The sequence below is a fragment of the Phyllostomus discolor genome, chromosome 3 (assembly GCF_004126475.2).
Source record: "Phyllostomus discolor isolate MPI-MPIP mPhyDis1 chromosome 3, mPhyDis1.pri.v3, whole genome shotgun sequence".
NCBI lineage: Eukaryota > Metazoa > Chordata > Mammalia > Chiroptera > Phyllostomidae > Phyllostomus > Phyllostomus discolor.
The window spans coordinates 75,082,415-75,100,387 of record NC_040905.2 but is presented as its reverse complement, the minus strand read 5'-3'; the positions used below and the strand labels follow the sequence as shown (position 1 = coordinate 75,100,387).

The 17,973-nt window shown below is 41.2% G+C and overlaps 1 protein-coding gene across 4 annotated transcripts in view; it reads left to right on the top strand.

The window, feature by feature from the left end:
* EPB41L4A (erythrocyte membrane protein band 4.1 like 4A) overlaps positions 1-17,973 on the top strand; it is a 252,216-nt gene that overhangs the window by 202,186 nt on the left and 32,057 nt on the right. For 2 of the 4 annotated variants that reach the window (XM_036020652.1, XM_028530130.2), the window contains 5 exons: positions 382-472; positions 3,001-3,084; positions 4,021-4,134; positions 12,535-12,582; positions 13,789-13,866. In XM_036020652.1, the coding sequence (XP_035876545.1) occupies positions 382-472; positions 3,001-3,084; positions 4,021-4,134; positions 12,535-12,582; positions 13,789-13,866 (415 nt within the window). The remainder of the gene's footprint in view (positions 1-381; positions 473-3,000; positions 3,085-4,020; positions 4,135-12,534; positions 12,583-13,788; positions 13,867-17,973) is intronic. The other 2 variants (XM_036020653.1, XM_036020654.1) reach the window with 2 other exon arrangements.

Sequence of the window (17,973 nt, the reverse complement as noted above, 5' to 3'; positions counted from 1 at the left end):
AGTTATCAATTGTTAGGTTTTACATTTCAAGATACAGTTCTAAATATCTTGGAATGTTATTTTTAACAGTGTAAAGCAAAGATTATCCATGATATAGGGAGTTAACTCTTAACATCTCAAAAGGTCCCATTTTAAAGTGGTGTCATAACCCACACCCCATAGGACATTGTTTTGTTGAGGGCTGAGGTTTTATTTTTACATCGTCAGAAAGTAGCACCTCAGATTTATTGTCCGATCCATTATTTATTTGGAATTGTAATTCATTGATACATTGTGCCATGACATCCCTAAAATTGCATTTTAAAGTAACGCTTTTGCGTCTTTGTGTTTTCCTGATCACTGTGTCCTCTTCTGTCTTTTCTTCTCCCTCTCTGTTCCTAGGATCAAATAGCATAAGTCGGGTACCTGCAAATGTGGAGAATGGAGAAAATGAAGGAACAACTAAAATCATTGCACCTTCACCAGTAAAAAGGTCAGTCAGTTAACTGAAGGAACATAACACTTTGTAGAGGCTGTCACAAAGATGACTTTCCCTGTGAGCAAAGTTCAGAATCTTCTCCCTTTGATAATTCACTGATACTTTTGATCAAAATAGTCTGGGGGCCAAAGAATACTTTAAAATGCCAGTGAATTATGCAGCACCAGGCCCTGCCCGTCTCGTTTGAAGGAGATGTACCTGCTGTCACAGCGTGGTGAACTCAAAGATAATCAGCAGTTTGCGTTCTCGGCAGCGAAGTGAAAATTCCGTGTGATTTTTTAAATGGCGTGATATAATGGACCAACTCGGAGGGATCTGAGAAATAAAGTAGATGATATTCATGTTTAATGTACTATGTTCTTCACAGTGGCGCACTAGCTGTGGCCTTGGAAAGGGGGTTTACAGCGTTTAGCGGCACAGGGCTTCAGGAGTCAGCCACTGCATATGTATGAAGAGCTGTCATGGTCCTCTGCATCAGTTTTCCCAGCAGCATTCCCCGGTGGAAAAACCTTCCTTAATGTATTACACGGACTGTTTCCCTGAAAGATCAGCCTTGTTTTCTAAGCACAGTTTCAGTGTCATTTTTTCCTATCTCCAATTACGTTCATGGGACAGCGTGTTAGAAGTACAATGAGCAGCTTTCATCCGCTCACTTTCTCTCCAGAGATCACTCTGCACACATCACGGAGAAGTGCAAGCAGTCAGAAATGCGTGACCTAGAAAGAATTCTTCGATCATCTACTCCATCTTGTTAGTAAATAATGGTGTCTTCATTCATCTGGATTTTGACTACTTGGAGAAATACAGTTTATAATTTCTAAGCATAATGATTTCAAGATATGAGGAGTCTCAGAGTTGCAGTGTTTTTTCCCCAGGGTTTTGATCACATTTTCTTTTGTTTAGGTTTGGAACATTCCCTGTACAGATTCTCTTTTTGGACTGACAAGTTCTTTGCCTTTGCAGACACTTGAGTGTGCTGTGCCTCCTTTAGTCAGCCTCACAGCTGTAGAGAGAGTCGGCTTAATCTGTATGTACAGGGTGTGCTGTGTAAGTCCAACAGAAGGACAGTAATCTTCCGTGAAATTCAGATCCGAAGCTCTTTAGAATGTATAGAAGGAGTTCAGTCTCCTTTGTAATTGCATTCTTGCCAATAGGCCTGATACTTAAAGGGCTGCCAGAATTTTCTCACTCAAGCTGTAGATGAGAAATAGCTTAGGGAGCGAATGCTGTTAATTTGCTGCCCAGGATTTTGTTGTTCTTTAACTTAGGCCTACTCTCCCACTTGCCCTTTCCCCTCGCTATTCCGTTTCTCAATCTCCCTTTTCTCGCTTTTCCCTGTGATTTACTAAACACACTCACATGCATGTGTGTGTGCACACTTTCTACTGTTGTATTCAATACCTACCATGTTTATTACTTTTCCTCAGTTCAAACGTAAGCTTTTACTTTGGAAATTTGATCTTCCAAAGATTTTTAACTTTATAAAAATAACATATTCTTCATCTATAATAGGTTGATTATTATGATGTTATTATTACTACTTACTATGTTCTAATGCTATGAATTATGTGCTTTTGTCAAATGTATTTTCAGACTTATATTCCTATATGTTTATAATATGCTATATGTTCATAATGGGATACAAGTTTCTTTTCATTTTTTGAAATGACCTTGTCAACTTTTTCTCTCCTTTTTCTTGGCTGTTATAAAGAACCCTGCTATACCATGTTTGAAGACTGTTATTAGAATGTTCCTCAAAAAGCCAGGGTTAAAAGTGCATTAGGAGTTCAGTAGCTCTACCTTTTTCTGAAGGCTGAGACTCTGAAAGCAGGACAGGAAGTGAAAGGTGACACACCTCGTCTCCCCCTCTGGTCACCCCTCTGGTGACAAAGGCTTCTGATTCATCCTTTCCGAGTGTCTCCCATGTGTTTCTAAAACAATTTGTTGAGATTGAGTAACAACCCAGATATATTTACTTTCTTAGGGCAGAAAGATGATACTAGGTCAGGAAATAGCATTTGAAAGTCATTCTGATTTGGAAGGATGATGCCAAGAAATGGCAGAAGCTGGGAGCAGGGAAAGGTCAGTGTGGGTAGCCCCAACCTGCCCAGAGCTGTCCAGCCTGCACAGATTCAGACCCAAATCCAGAGCCAGGGGGTCTCTGATCACTCCTAAAAAGAGGGAGCCAGCTCACTAGCCAGGATGCCCTTGCTTCCATCCTGCAAATGGGCTCTCTTGAAAGTTTCTTAATAATGGATGACTGGGCTTCTGTTCACTTAAAGCAGTAAAAATAGAAAGAAAGAGGGGTACAAAAACCCCAAAGTACAATATTTGCTGGATACCTGTCTCTCTTTTTTTTAGGCAGCCACTCATATTCTTTTTGGAAGGAGTCATGGGTATAAATAAACACACATTTTTAAACATTTGTTAAGTAGTTTTACTGAAGAAATAAGTGTGTGGGTTAACTTCCTTTTACTATCTAGTTAATTTGTTTTCTGTACTTTTTTTTTTTTAAATTAAAGCTTTAAGAAGGCAAAGAATGAAAACAGCCCTGATACACAGAGAAGCAAATCTCATGCACCATGGGAAGAAAATGGTCCCCAGAGGTAAAGGGAATCATTGTTTTTCTAAAGCAGAACATTAGAAAAGGGGTTAGTAATTGCTCCTGTCAAATAATGGAATCCAAGTGCTTTGTGGCTGCTCAGGACCGGCACTGGGCAAGGCAGTCATAGGGCTAACCCAGTGTGACCGGGAACTTCTGACGTAGAGACCCACAGGACGTGTCCTAGCGGGAAACTCTCTCCTGGAAAGATGGAAGGGAAACCAGTGGGCATTAAGAAACTGCCCAGGAAGGTCATTGTAATGGTTTAAAGTAATGCCTTCCTGAAAACTCTAAATTAAATATATTGATGATAATTTCTCCAATTTCTTTGTTCTTATGAAAACTTTAGTTGAAAACTGTAGTTTATGAATAGGGATTCTAGAAGACCTCCGTTCCTAAAGATGTATATTTCATTTCTTTTGTTCATAATGACTCATCCAGTGACAGAACTGCATTCTAACTTACAGGCTAGGTAGTTACAGTGGTTTCAAGTATGACCACCCAGGGGTTCCAATTCAAGCTCTGCCACTTTCTAACTCTCTCTCATTGTTAAATGGGCCTAATGGTTGTATTGTAGTACTTTTGATATGACGATTAGCTAAGGTAATGAATACAAAGCCTTAAGCTCTGTCAGTGCCTGGCCTGTGGTAGGTTCATCATAAACATAATTTGTTGTCGTTATTATTGCTATCATTTGTTTCTGGACAGATCCATTCCTTCAAAATAATGACTTTATGGTTCGTTTTACCAAATCTTGCCTGTCTCTTCTTTCAGTATACCTTGTCAGCCAAAAGAACTGTTTGCCCACGATTCAGTATTCCCTTGAAAGTACCAGCTATGTAATTACGAACTCTTCCCTAGAAGCACTGGGTTTTAGAGTTAGGGTGCTGCTCCCCCAGGTCTTCTGCAGGGATTATTGACCATTGTTCTTCTACTCTAGTGGACTCTACAACTCTCCCAATGACCGCACGAAATCCCCGAAGTTCCTCTACACTCGCCGCCGAAACCCCTCTTGTGGGAGCGACAACGACTCTGTGCAGCCAACGAGGAGACGGTAAGCTGAACCTAGCCCCGGTTTTCATTTTCGACAGAAGCTCTGGGTCCCAGTCACATTCGTATTATAGGTTATTCTCATAGTGTCATGGCTGTCTCCCCAAGGTAACAGAAAGCTTAGGTTTTCTGAGAAAAGGTGAGCTAAGGATCCCGAGCATTTCTCCTAAACAGCCAGAGTTTCAGAGAATGATTTCAAAAATAGTAACAGGAACGTGCTATCTGTATTATAGTCAAGACTGGTAAGTTAAGAATATACATATATATTTTAATTATATACATATTGTATAGTATGTGTATTGCATTGTATACCATATTATATTAAGGATATATATTAATACATAAAAGATATTAAACGTTTCGGCCTGAGAATACAACATTGTGTTCATAGATTAATCTCAGGTGAAGCTATGTGGTCTACTCTCCAAGGTGATATTATTGTATAAACATGAGTAAAACTCTTTTCAGAGCACAGAGTAAATGGACCCTGTTATATTTATCCAGCAAGTTAGATTGTTTGTATGATTATATTTGCATGTGTGTACACTTTAATTTTTAAAAAAATCCATGTCTAGAAGTTTGGGACTCTCTTTGCAGAGCAGGCTGGGCAATGTGACAGGCCCAAGAGAAGGAGACCTGGAAATGACGTACCAGCGGCATCCACTTCATTCCCGCATGACGGGGGCAGTGACTTACTTTGGGTGCTCACATAAGCAGTATTTTATAAGTGACTGTTATAATTATGAGAAATTCAAGTCACGTTCTCACACAATCATCACGATTCCTTTTGCACACACTGCAGATCAGGAACACAAACAGGCCCATCTTTCTTCTGTGCCCTGTTTGTACCTCCTGCTGATCTACCCTGTTGTATTCTTCCTTCTTCTGCCAGTTTTCCAGAGGCTTATTCCCCAGCTTTCTCAAACCAGGTCCAAATCACTAAAATCCTTTGATGGTTAAGAAGAGAAAGGTCTGTATTACCCTCAGCTAGTGGGACTGATAAGGGGGAAAGAAATCATGACCAATAGGGATTAGATAAATGATGGAATGATAATTGGCATTTATCACGTTCTAAGTATTGAACAAATTGCTTCCTGTATATTACCTCACTTGATTCTTATAATAACCATATAGAAATGGGCATTTGCATCATTCAGTCATAAGGAACTTATTAATTTATTATTTATTTATGTCCTCACCCAAGGATATTTTTTCATTGCTTTTAGGATTGGGGGGTAGTGATGGGGGGAGGGAGGGAGAGAGAGAGAGAGAAAATGTGAGAGATACACATTGATTGATTGCTTTCTCGTAGGTGCCCCAACCAGGGATCGAACCTATAACCTGGGTATGTACCCTGACAAGGAATCAAACCTGTGACCTTTTGGTCCATGGGATGATGCTCCAACCAACTGAGCCACCCAGGCCAGGGCTCCTGAGGCATTTTTAGCAGAGAGGCATTAATGCAAGGAATTTTGATGCACAAGTGTCAGTGGTTTTGAAGGAACAACAGGCAGAGACATGGTACAACTCTGAGATCTGGATGCTGTGCTGCCCCTGGGCTAGAGGAATAAAAGGAGACAAGAGGGTGTTACATAGAGGTACAGAAGTTGCTTTTGCCTTTGAGCTGGCTCTCAAGAGCCTGTGCTTGCTGCTGATGTTGCTGGAGGAACCAGCACTGTAGCTAACGGTGTGGAATCCCCACTTCTCAGCAGTGCAAGAGTGGGTGCCGTACCTACTGCCAGAACATAGTTGCTTCCCCTTTCCCCTGCCTTCAGATCTCACCTGAGTGTTTCTCCGATTAGAATGCAGCTGGCAACAGAGCCCAGAAAAGGTAATTTTCAGTCATCTTGTCTTGGCACTGCAGGGCAGATTGCAGACGGGATGGGATAGGGTTGAGTGCCGATGGACAGTTCCTGGCCCCGCATTGCCACCTCACTTCTGCAGTCACTGTCCTTTGTAGCATAGCTCTGGGGTTAGGAGCCAGATCTGTACACCTGAAGAAGGCAGGGATGATGAACCATCATTTAAATAAGGCAGGGGGAAAGGTTTTCTGCCTCCTTCCCTACCAAGGATTGGTTCAGTTTGGACAACGCTTAAAACTGGGACAATACCTCTGGGAAATACTTTCAGGTGCATTTGTGTTTATATGTGTGTTGAGGAGGTGGGGTCAGTGGGACTCACTGAATATGTTAAGAATGTGGCATTGTCTGAGTATTGTTAGATGGATTGTGACAACTTCTCATTCTTAATTATTAGTGTTCTTTATCATTCCTTAAATAAAATAATTACACGTGTTGAACAGGCGGTCATTTTGATTTCAATATACTGAAAAATGAGCTTACCAACTTTGGCTAAAATATACCAAAATTTACATTTTTTTTCAAACTGAGTGCTTGAAATAGTTTGGAGCATATACGTTCTCAAATCCAGACTTAGTGACTTGTACACTGAGATACATTTTGCTGTTGGCTTCCTGTGAAACAGAGATGCGATTGTGGTGAGTGGTCGCCAGCCTCTCTCATTGGCACCGTCCGGGGCAGAGGCCAGTCTGATGTTGCCTGAGCATCCCCGGAGCCATCTGCCTGGCTCTGTGTCACTTGAAAGGTCTCATTCAGCACATGTGTTCTGAGGAGACTAGCCATTGCTGCATGCTGGCATGGATGAGCTAAAGCCCATCCTTTGTTTCTTTTCACTATAAATGTCCTATAAATGTCCCTGACCTTGTTACTCTTGTTCTGTCTTCACACATATTTTACTGTGCCCCTGGACACACATCTCTAGTTAGACACATTGACTCTAACATTTAAAACCAAGATTTGTCATCAGCATGGAAGAATCTCAAGGACTTTAATAATAGGGCATTCTTTTTTTTTCTGTTTTTATTTTTTTAATTTCTACACATTTCTGTGATACATGACTAGGATATTGCATTGTGTGTGCATGGGGTGTGCCCACCAACCAAAAGTCAAATCATCTTCCGTCACCATATATTTGACCCCCTTTACCCTTTACTCCCCCCACTCCCTTCCCTCTGGTAACCACACTGTTGTCTGTATCTCTGAGTTTGTTTTATATCCCACATATGAGTGAAATATGGTTCTTAGCTTTTACTGACTGAATTATTCACTTGGCATAATATTCTCAAGGTTCATCCATGTTGTCACAAATGGCAGTATTTCATCTTTTCTTATGGCTGAGTAGTATTACATTGTATATGTACCACATCTTCTTTATCTAGTCTTCTATCGAGGGACACTTTGGTTGTCTCCATGTCTTGACATGCTGCAATGAACATAGAGGTGCCTATATTTTTCCAAATAAATGTTTTCGAGTTTCTTTGGCTTAATACCCAGAAGAGGGATTGCTGGTCATATGCTAACTCTGTTCTTCGTTTCTTGAGGAACTGCCAGACTGTGAAGTTCTGTTTTGTAATGGATACTGGGACACCATGATTTGTAAAAGGTATCAAACTTTCACGTTTTGCCAGGTGTTTGTTATTAGGTGAACACAGCTGTCACATTCTGGCAGAGCCTAGAACATTGGTTCTTAAACTTTTTGGGTGATGGAACTCTGAGAATCTGGTGAAATGCTGGACACATTCTCTAGGGAGGAAAAAATTCATTTTGAAATACATAGACAAATGTTTTTGTAATTTTTCAGGTCATGGAGACCCTGAAGCCTGCTTGTTTCAACTTTCCTATGCTAGAAAAAGAAAGCCGGCGTACTTTCTGGAAGTGCGATTTATTTTTCACCGCCATTCATCTTTATACTTGAAAATATTTATTGGGTACCTACTTTATGCTGGGCACTGTGTTAAACAGCATGAAAGAAAGTCTCTGACCTTTGGCAGTTTACAGTTTTGGGAGGAAGAAGTATACAAATTACAAGTGTATTTTTGTAATAAACAGTGCAGTTATGACTGCTATATGTTCTCAAGGGGGAGTTATGCGAAAGGGAGTTCAATAAAATATTTTTATTGAAACATAACATGCATACAGAAAAGTATACATGTTCTGAGAATAATGGCTTGATAAATTTTTACCATTCAAACACCTGTGTAGCCAGCACTATTAGAGGAAGTTTGGCTGAGTTGTTGAATCAAGGAGGTCAGGAGGGCTCCCTGAGACTGGATGCCGGAGCTGGAATCTGAGATAAAAGCAGGCAAAGAGAGGGAGAGGGGCTAGCACAGGCAGAGGCCTCGGGATGGGAGGGAGCAGGGAGCATTCATAAAAAAAATAAAAGGCTGATGTTGCTTAAGCATTGAGAGTGGACAGAAAAATGCCAGAAATGAGCCTTGATAGAAAGATAGGTCCACACCTCATAAAACACCTGAACTTTGTTGAGGATTTTGGTTGTCAGACCAGTAGTTTTTAGAAGGGATGATTTCAAGGTCACATTTATTGTATAGAGGTGACCCTTACTGTTCTGTGAAGAGAAGGTGGGAGGGAATAACCGGAGAAACAGAGAGACCAGGCAGCAGGCTCTCCTATGAGGCCTGGCCAAAGAGAATGAGATCTTGAGCCAGAGGGTTAGTGTGGAGACATAAGGGTGTAGGTGGTTTCGAAATCCATCTGGAGGTAAAATTAATAGAGCTGGCAGGATCAGTGTGAGGGTAAAGGAATGAAAGATGTCAAGAACGAAGACCACAGTTGTACAGTTTCATGGATTTAAGTATAATGCACTAAATGACAATCACCAGGACATTACAGGCTTGAAAGGGATAACTTTTTGGTTTTTGTGTGTTGAATTTGTGGTACCTTTGAGAAGTCCAAGTGCAGGATTCATGTGGATTGTTGGCTATAAGTCAGGAGCTGGATTAGCTGTTTCAACTGAAATACAAATTTCTTAAAGATTAATTGAAATAGGAACTAGAGATGAAGCTGTCTGCTATCTGTGTACTGACAGATAGTGTAAATAGAATGCAAAGACCAAGCCAATGACAGCTGTGAGAAACTCCAGCATTTATTGGGCGTAGTTGAAGAGAATTAGCTTGGTAAAAGAGACCAAAATTGTGGCTATAGGAAAAAAATCAAGAGAGTGAAAACCTGCTTCCTAAATGTCTCCTTTGTCTCTTCATTCCTAGAATGCTAGAAGCCTGGTTTGTATGTCCCAGGTGTGAGATTAGAGAATCTCATAGTAAGAAGTGGACAGTGTGGTGATTGCAGGGGAGTCAGCGGTGGGTGGAGGTGGAAGAGGGTATGGGAGGATAAATGGTGATGGAAAAAAAATTTAAAAAAAGAAATGGGCACCTGGCTGACATAGCTCAGTGGATTGAGCACGGGCTGTGAACCAAAGCATCACAGGTTCGATTCCCAGTCAGGAAACATGCCTGGGTTGCGGGCCAGGTCCCCAGTGGAAGCCACATGAGAAGCAACCACACATTGATCTCTCTCTCTCTCTCTTTCTCCCTCCCTTCCCCTCTCTAAAAATAAATAAATTAAATCTTTAAAAAAAGTATTTTAAAAAAAGAAATGGACAGATACAAGAGAAAAAAATCTGCAGATATAAACTTTCAAAGGATTCGCTGATGAAACAGTTGAGACTACCCACATCACTTTGTTCCACATGTCAGCAAAGCCATCAGTTAACACAATCTCCATCCAGAGGTTTCCAGTCTTTTTAGTGCACAGTGCTTGAGAGACAGCCACAGTCACCTGGCATTTGAGGACACTTTTGTTTGGAGAGACAGAGGCAGAAAAAATTAGGAGTTGTGTGCGATGGGGCTCACAGAAAACAGAGATAATATAAGAAACAGAAAAAGTTTTTTCAAAGTATAAATATTATCTTTGGAAAATGAAAAACTTGATATTAAAAGGAAAGAGTGAATATAAGTTCTTTCCTAGACTTTAATATGCCAGAATTTAAAATAATTAATAGAAGTTTTAGAAGATAAAGATAAGGAAATCTTCCCAAAAGTAGATTAAAACAAAACAAATATATGGAAAGAAGGATACAAAATGATCAAACCTGGATATCAAACATTCAACTAATAAAATTTCTAAGGCAAAGCCCCTAGAAAATAGAGGAGAGGACACCATTAAAGAGATAATACAAGAAGAAATGCCGGAAGTGGATGATCTCACTTTATAGAGAACCCACTTAGTGTTTGGCATAATACATTGAAAACTAGATTCATACCAGATCCATTATCATTAAATTTCAAAGCATTATAGATTCAGAGAGAAGTTTTAACACTTTGAGTAGGGGAAGAATATGGGGAAAGAAGGTCCATGCACAGCTGGTGACAAGTCAGGACTGTGGCACTGGGCTGCTTAACAGCAATATCAGAGAAAAAAGGTAATGAAGCATTGCCTTCAAAATGCTGAATGAAGATTATTTTCAATTTAGGATTTTATGTCCTGATAAACTATATGTGCAGAATAAAGACATTTTCAGAAATTTTAGCTCTAAAAAATGTACCTGCCATGTTATTTGATATAAGTGTATTGGGGAAATGAGGGAATGTAGGTTATGATGGTGGCGTTGAAGAGCTGTATCTGCCCCAATCACAGTGTGAAGCACAAGCAGTGAAGGGTGTGGGGATTGAGACAGGCGCTTGGACACCTCTCTCAAGAAGTGTGGCCTTGAACCGGAGAGAAGAGACTGGGAAGAAGATGAAGGGGGATGTGTAGAGTCAGGTGTGTGTGTGCATGTGTTTAAATGGGAGAGACTTGAGAGTGTGAAAAGCTGGTAAAAGAATTTTCCATGAGGACAAGTTGAATCTATGTGAGGTAGGGGGGTAGTTAATGAAAGTCATTTAAAAGATGAGGTGATGGGACTCACATAGCACAGGAGAGAGGGACTGACCTAAGTTATAAGGACAGATCTGTAAATAACAGAGAGGGAGATGTTGCTAAGTTTTATTTTTGGTAACAGGAAGATGAGCGAGTTGCCATCTGAGGGCTACTTTTCCCTTTGGAAGGAGAAAACAAAGTCATCTGCTGAAGCAGAGGGGTGGTGTGTCAGAGGGTTGTGAGGTAAAAGAGTTGAAAACTGCTTTGCAGAAACAGAAAGAACACTTAGATCAGAGAAAAGTAGTGCAGTTGCTGGGCCGTGCTGTGGCTGCACTTGAGGTTTATGAAGATGGATTTATAGCGTAACTAATATGCTCTTTAGTGTGACTCCCTCCAGCACTGCTCAGCAAGATGTTGAGGTCAGGCCCATGGAACCTGGATAGTTGGTTTCACTCATGCTTGAGGTCTTGCCAAAAAGACTGAACAGCAAACAGAAAGTTGGAGGAAGTTTTGAGTATTGGCATGCATGTTATTGGGGTGACAGAAATCTAAGCTGAGTCAGGGAGGGAATGAAAAATAAGTGAAGAGCTGTTGGAAAGTTGCAAAGCCAAGAGACAAATAGTCCTACTGAGGTCAAAGAAAGGTAGAATGGAGGTAGTTAAATAAGCACTAATAACAGCTAACATTTATTGAGTGCATGTAATGGGCTGAGTCCTTCTCTGATTCATTCTATCCTCAACAACCCTTTGTGGGAGGTTCTATTAAAATGGAGGCACTGGCCCTGGCTGGTGTAGCTTAGTGCATTGAGCATGGGCCTGCGAACCAAAGGGTTTTGATTTGCATTCAGAGCACATGCCTGGGTTGTGGACCAGATCCCCAGTACGGGGCGTGTGAGAGGCAACCACACGTTGATGTTTCTCTCCCTCTCTTTCTCCCTACCTTCCCCTCTCTAAAAATAAATACATAAAATCTTTTAAAAAAATTTTAAAAATATTTTTAAGATGGAGGCACTGAGTAGAGAAATACTTTAAATCACACAACTCATCATTGGAGGAGATGGGATTCATGTTTAGGTTGTCTGGCTCCAGAGCCTGCACATTTGAGCAGAGTGCCCGGTTGAAGCTGTTTGAAAGTAAATGGAAATGGTAAACAGGAAGGGGAGGAGAATGTGGTCAGAGAGTAGTGTTTAGAGGGGGTTACAGAGGATAGAGTCCAAGGGTGACATGATGAGGATGAAGTTCAAGGTTGCTGAGTTATTGTGAAGAGATTATTAGAGAAAAGGTCAAGGGACTCAGAGGCCAGGATGTTGGGAAGGGCATCCAAGTGAGAGCTGTTGTCAGATTATGGCAGAATTTGGCTTGGTGGATTGCATACCTAGGAATTGCAGACTAACCCCAGCATGGATCAATGGAATTTGATAGACATGTTGTACATTGTTATTTATAGACTATTCACAGTCCCCACTAGGTTGCTGACTTCTTGAGGCCAGTTGGTATATTTCTGGGACCTGTCATAGGGATGGGCATGTATGCGTGTTTTAAATGTTTGGTAATGAATGAATACGTAACAGGTGCACATTAAGTGAAGTAAAACTCATTTTGGTGTGCTTTCCTTAGCCAATTGATAATTTTCTATTTTCTTTAATGTCTTCATTTATTTGTTTTCCATAGGAAAGCCCATAACAGTGGTGAAGACTCAGATCTAAAGCAAAGGAGGAGGTAAAACAAAACAAAACAAAACACTCCAAATGGGAAGGAGAGTCTGGGAGAGGGAGGAAGGATTAGCAGATTAGCACAGCTCGGAACTGAGGCAAGAGTGGGGACTTTTTTGGTGTGTTTTATTAGTGACTGCTTTAAGAGTATGGTAAATTTGTTTTTTAACTTTCAAATTGACTTTAACTGGTTCTCAGTCTTCCATTCTGTAGCATCCTTAGCAATTTCTCTTTTTTTCCTGCTCCTCAGAGGACCTGCATCTCGTATGAGCTGTCTCACTTATCTATTGCTGTGTTAAAAGCACTCCAGAACCTGGTGTATTTTATTTTATTTACTTTATTTTTATTTATTGATTTTATAGAGGGGAAGGAGGGAGAGAGGAAGGAAGAGAGGTATGTGGATTGGTGGAGGGGGGGGGAGATTTGTCGTTACACTTATTTATGAATTCATTGGTTGATTCTGGTATGTGCCCTGACCAGGGATTGAACCCTCAACCTTGGCATATTGGGAAGATGCTGAGCTACTCGGCCAGGGCAAACTTGGTGTATTTTAAAGCAACAACAACCATATAGATCTCTTATCATTCTGTTGATTGAACAGGAAGTTCTTTAGTTAGTCTCGCTAGTCTCAGATGAAGCTTCAGTTAGATGGTGGCCGAAGCTGCATTATTCATATCTAGTGTCTTGGCAGAATCCATGGTCTCTCTCCACTGGCTAGCCTAGGCTTTTTTAGATGGTGTCTGGGAGGAAGCAGGAGCTACTGGCCCTGTTAGGAGATAGTCTCAGAACAGGCAGAGTATCCCTTCCACCTCATTCTTTCAGTAAAATCAGCCACAGGATGAGCACTATTCAAGGGCACGGGAAATAAACTCTGCTCTCTCCGTGAAGGGTGGAGGTCTGGCAGGACTCCGAGTCCATACGTAGTGTGCCAGAGGGGCATAGAGCTGTGCATGTCAGATTTCTGTTGCAAGTGCTTGGTTCTGTGGTCCTTTCTGGGAGCTTAGTGCCATTTTCCATAATCTACTTTCACATTTCTTTAGACTCATTTAAATGTATGACTAAATTGAGAAACACAATGGGGAAGGGATAAAATTTATTTCTGGATTAGTAATTTTACTATAGAATTAATTCCAGAGAACCAACATGAACCGTTCTAAAATTTTTTTTTTGTCTTAAATGAGGGTTTTTCCTTTTGCTCTTATTTTGTCTTCAGGTCACGCTCACGCTGTAACACAAGCAGTGGGAGTGAATCAGAAAATTCTAATAGAGAACACCGGAAAAAGAGAAACAGGTAATGTTAGAACTTTACAGTTAACTGGGACTCCAACTCAGGGGCTGCTGCTGGTGGTAGAAGCTGGGTGTCTTGTGTATTTTTAAGCCTGATCGTTTTGTCAGTGTTTAAGAAGCAATCTGGCCTGATCCCGAAGCACTGTTTTAGGAAACCTTACCTCTTTGAACTGAGTTTCTTTTCTTTCTTTTTTTTAAGATTTTATTTATTTATTTTTAGAGATAGGAGAAGGGAGAGAGAAAGAGAGGGAGAGAAACATCAATATGTAAGAAAAGTATCAGTTGGTTGCCTCTCTCATGTGCCCCAGTAGGGGACTGAGCCCACGACCCAGGGATGTGCCCTGACTGGGAATCAAACCAGTGACCTTTCACTCTGCAGGGCCACCCTCAAGCAACTGAGCCACACCATTCAGGGCATGAACTGAGATCCTTATCTTTATAATAAGAAGATTAAAGAACTTGCTAGTGAGGTTCCTTCTTATTAATTAAGAAAAACATTGATTTATGATTAGGTACAACATGTAGTAAGTTGGTCTAGGGTGGTAAGAAATTTTACTGTTAGTAGAGGAATTTCTCCCTGAGGTGTCTTGTAACATGACATGATTCTCTTTTGCCCAACCAAAAACAAGCCCAACCAAAATCATTGTTTTGTAGATTCCATAGTTTCAGCCTCATGTAGATATAAATGCAAATGTGTGTTTATATTTATGTCAGGCACATACCATTAGGTGGGAAAATGCAGTTTGTTCATATCTTTAATACTTATTTTTAAGAGCTTTTTAATAACATCATTTGACACGTAATCAGTATTAGTGATGGCTTAATGCATTAATCTGTTCTCCCTGGTTCCAGAGTGTTTATTTGAAACACTCTGGGGTTGACATAGTGAAAGAATACCAGGTTCAAAGTGAGAGGGATTTGGTTGCTGGTTGTACCAGCTTCTGACCCAGTGGTGGTTCTCAACTACAGGCCATTTTATCCCCCCCCCCCCCCCCCCCCCCCCCCCCCCCCCCCGCTCCACTCCCTGAGGATATTGGGCCATGTTTTGAGACACTTTTTGATGTCACAGTTGGGTGAGGGGTTGCTACTGGCCAGGATGCTGCCAAACATCCTACAGTGCACAGGACAGCCCCCCACAACAAAGAAGTGTCTGGTCCAAAAATGTGTCAGTAGTGCTACTGTTGGAAACCCGTTCTCACCTGATGTGGAACTCTGGCCCGGTTACTTTTGCTTTTCTGGGTCATCTTTTTATCTTCTGTAAAATGAGGAAGTTGGATGAGATAATCTCCAAGGTTCTTCTTTAGTTTTTGGAGCCCTTATGCTTGGCACATATTGAATCAGCCTCCCTCTCCAACTACAAAGCCTGTGCAGTAAAAGCCCAGACAGCATTGTGAGACTGGATCGTTTTCTTGGGAAAGCTTTCTCTGTGCAGCTTTCTTAGGGGCTGGAATCACACCAGAAAGAGGTGAGGTCTCAGTGGTTCTGAGGCTCTTCTCAAGGAAATAATTTCATTTTCTTCACCTGTAGAAACCCAAGGGTGGAGGGCAGCTCTCCCTGAGGGTGCCTTCTTCCTGTGCTAAAATTCAGAGTCTTCACAAACAACACACAACAAAGCAAAAAAATCTCACCCTCTCTACACTGTCCCCCCTACATTTATACTTACTGATCAAGCCAGTATCTTAACAAATATGTTTCTGTTATGCTTGGTGTATTTTAAGTTGTGTTCATAGATGCGCTGTAGTCTCAACTTCTCAGAAGGTGACCTGTTTAAAAATGGTGTCTTTTGGGACCAAAAAGCACTCATGGTGACATTTGCTGTTTGAAATGAAACGCTATTTAAAGGTTGCCAACAAATTCTTAAAGAACTCATTACTGATCTTCTTGCACCAGCTTCAGTATTACTTATAGGTGTTTCTCCCTCAAGAGTTTCTCCCTCACTCCATTCCATGCACATTTTTTTAGATTGGAATTCTTTTATTGGATAAGTAGTGTATTTTAGAATGATAGTGGTTCTGAATATTTAAATGCTAATATGCTGTGTAAGGCTATTAATGAGAAATTCCTTTTCAAAACACTCTGACGCAAAGGCTTTCAAACACATTTTACCTGTAGAAGTACTGCTCCAGGGTTTCATAAGTTGCCTGTGTCTGTAGATGATGAGTGTAGATCTCAGGGGCATAGCAAAAAGTGGGCAGAGGAAGAAACACGTCTTTCAGTCCCAGTCACCACTCCTAGAGATTCTGGCACAGCAGGTGACAGTGAATATGCAGGAGAGGCTGCAAACACAGGCTGCCTGCAGGTGCCACTTACCCATCATTCTATGTTTCCACTAACCCCTCCATCCCATGAATAGCCTTTCAAATTTTGCCACAACACATTTGTTCCACATCAGGATGTGTAGGTCTGAATATATAAACTGCAGCCCTGCTAGTGGTCCTAATATTTCTTCTGTCTGTGATGGAGGTTGTCTCCTGATGTCTGACTTCCTACTTCTGCAAACAACCCCGTTTTGGGGGAAGAGGATAAATCTCAACTCTCTCTGTCCCTCCTTATCCCAGAAACAGTGTGACTTAGCCAAGCTCTCCACAGAGTCCTTTGTGCTTTCGTTGAAGGACTCTGCTCACCCTGAAGTGAGGCAGACTGCATCTTGAACAAGCTGCTGTTCTACTCCCTGCTAGCAAGGTCTCAAGATTCAGCCCCAGATGCCTTCTCCCTTTCCAAACCAGAGCCTGCCCCAGACACACCCTGCCTTCCTGTCTCCCCTTGGGAACCGTAGCCTGGCCAGAGGGGCAAAGACTGTGCAGATTTGCTTTTCAGTCTCTGTTTTGAAGCCCATGTTGTGTCCAGTAGGACTTGGGACAGTCAGGTTTACTTTCCGGAGATGGTGTATGGTCTTGGGATGTTGTTCGCTTTGCCACTTGTTGCTGGATTTCCTTTTTTAAACATAGGAAGTGTTTCCTGTTAGGTTTTCGATACTCTGTGGAGATACTGTTGTTGTTGTTGTTGTTGTTTTCTCAAAGTCTTACCCATTAGAGCTTAAGCTGCTTTGTCATTCTCATGGATAACAATTTAAACACCTCTCATTTTGGGTGAGGAGAAACAAAAGTTAATAAAAGGATGTTTATAAATCATCTTTATCTAAAGCAGTGGTTGTGGCTTCTAACAACCTTTAAGAAAAAGGTCATAATCTCTATCACTCTGAAAGGCTAATGTTAGAAACAAGGATTCTTTTTTTTTTTTCCAAAGATTTTATTTATTCACTTTTAGAGAGGGGAAGGGAGGGTGAGAGAGAGGGAGAAAAACATTAATGTGTGGTTGCCTGTAGCACACCCACAACTGGGGACCTGCCTGGGAATTGAACCCGCAATGCTTTAGTTTGCAGGACGGTATTCAACCCACTGAGCTATACCAGCCAGGACAGGAACAAGGATGCTTATTTTGTTTCAGTTTTGGGACAATATAACCAACCCCCTTTCTCACCTGTGGGCCCAGAGCAGGCAAGTGTATAAGGGCACTCTTGCCACCTCCACATTAACTGTAGGGTCCCATGCCACATGGTTGCCTGAAACACCAGAAGGCCTCAGCCTCCTTTTTTTTGGGGGCGGGGGGCGGGCGGAGAGGGTTTGTTTATGTCTTTATTTACCCTTTCCTACTTTAGTTTTTCTTTCTTTGATATTTTTATGATCCGAATGAGTGTATCCTATAATTTTCTAGGTTTTGAGATTTGAGAACAGAGTTTTTCTTCCTTTTTTATAACTGCTGGAAGTTGGAAGGCACTTTCTTGTTATAACGTCAAAGATGACAGAAAGCCCTTATTTCCCCCTTACTGTCTGCTACTTACATTCTCATCTTATCTCTATTCTCTTTCTTCCCTTTTTAATCTTTCTATCACATTATTTTTCCATACCCAGTTCTTTTGTCTTTGTTTTCTTAGTTTCTTTCTCTCTGTTATGTCCTTTCTTCTGTCTTCTCTGATGCTTAGGAGCCAGTGATGTGTTAAAAAACCTCAAGGATGTGGGGCAGGGGCTTGGTTCCATCATGCACTAGTACTTGACCTTAGGCATCTCTCTTAACCAATTTAAATTGTAGTTTTCTTACTTTAAAGTGGGGT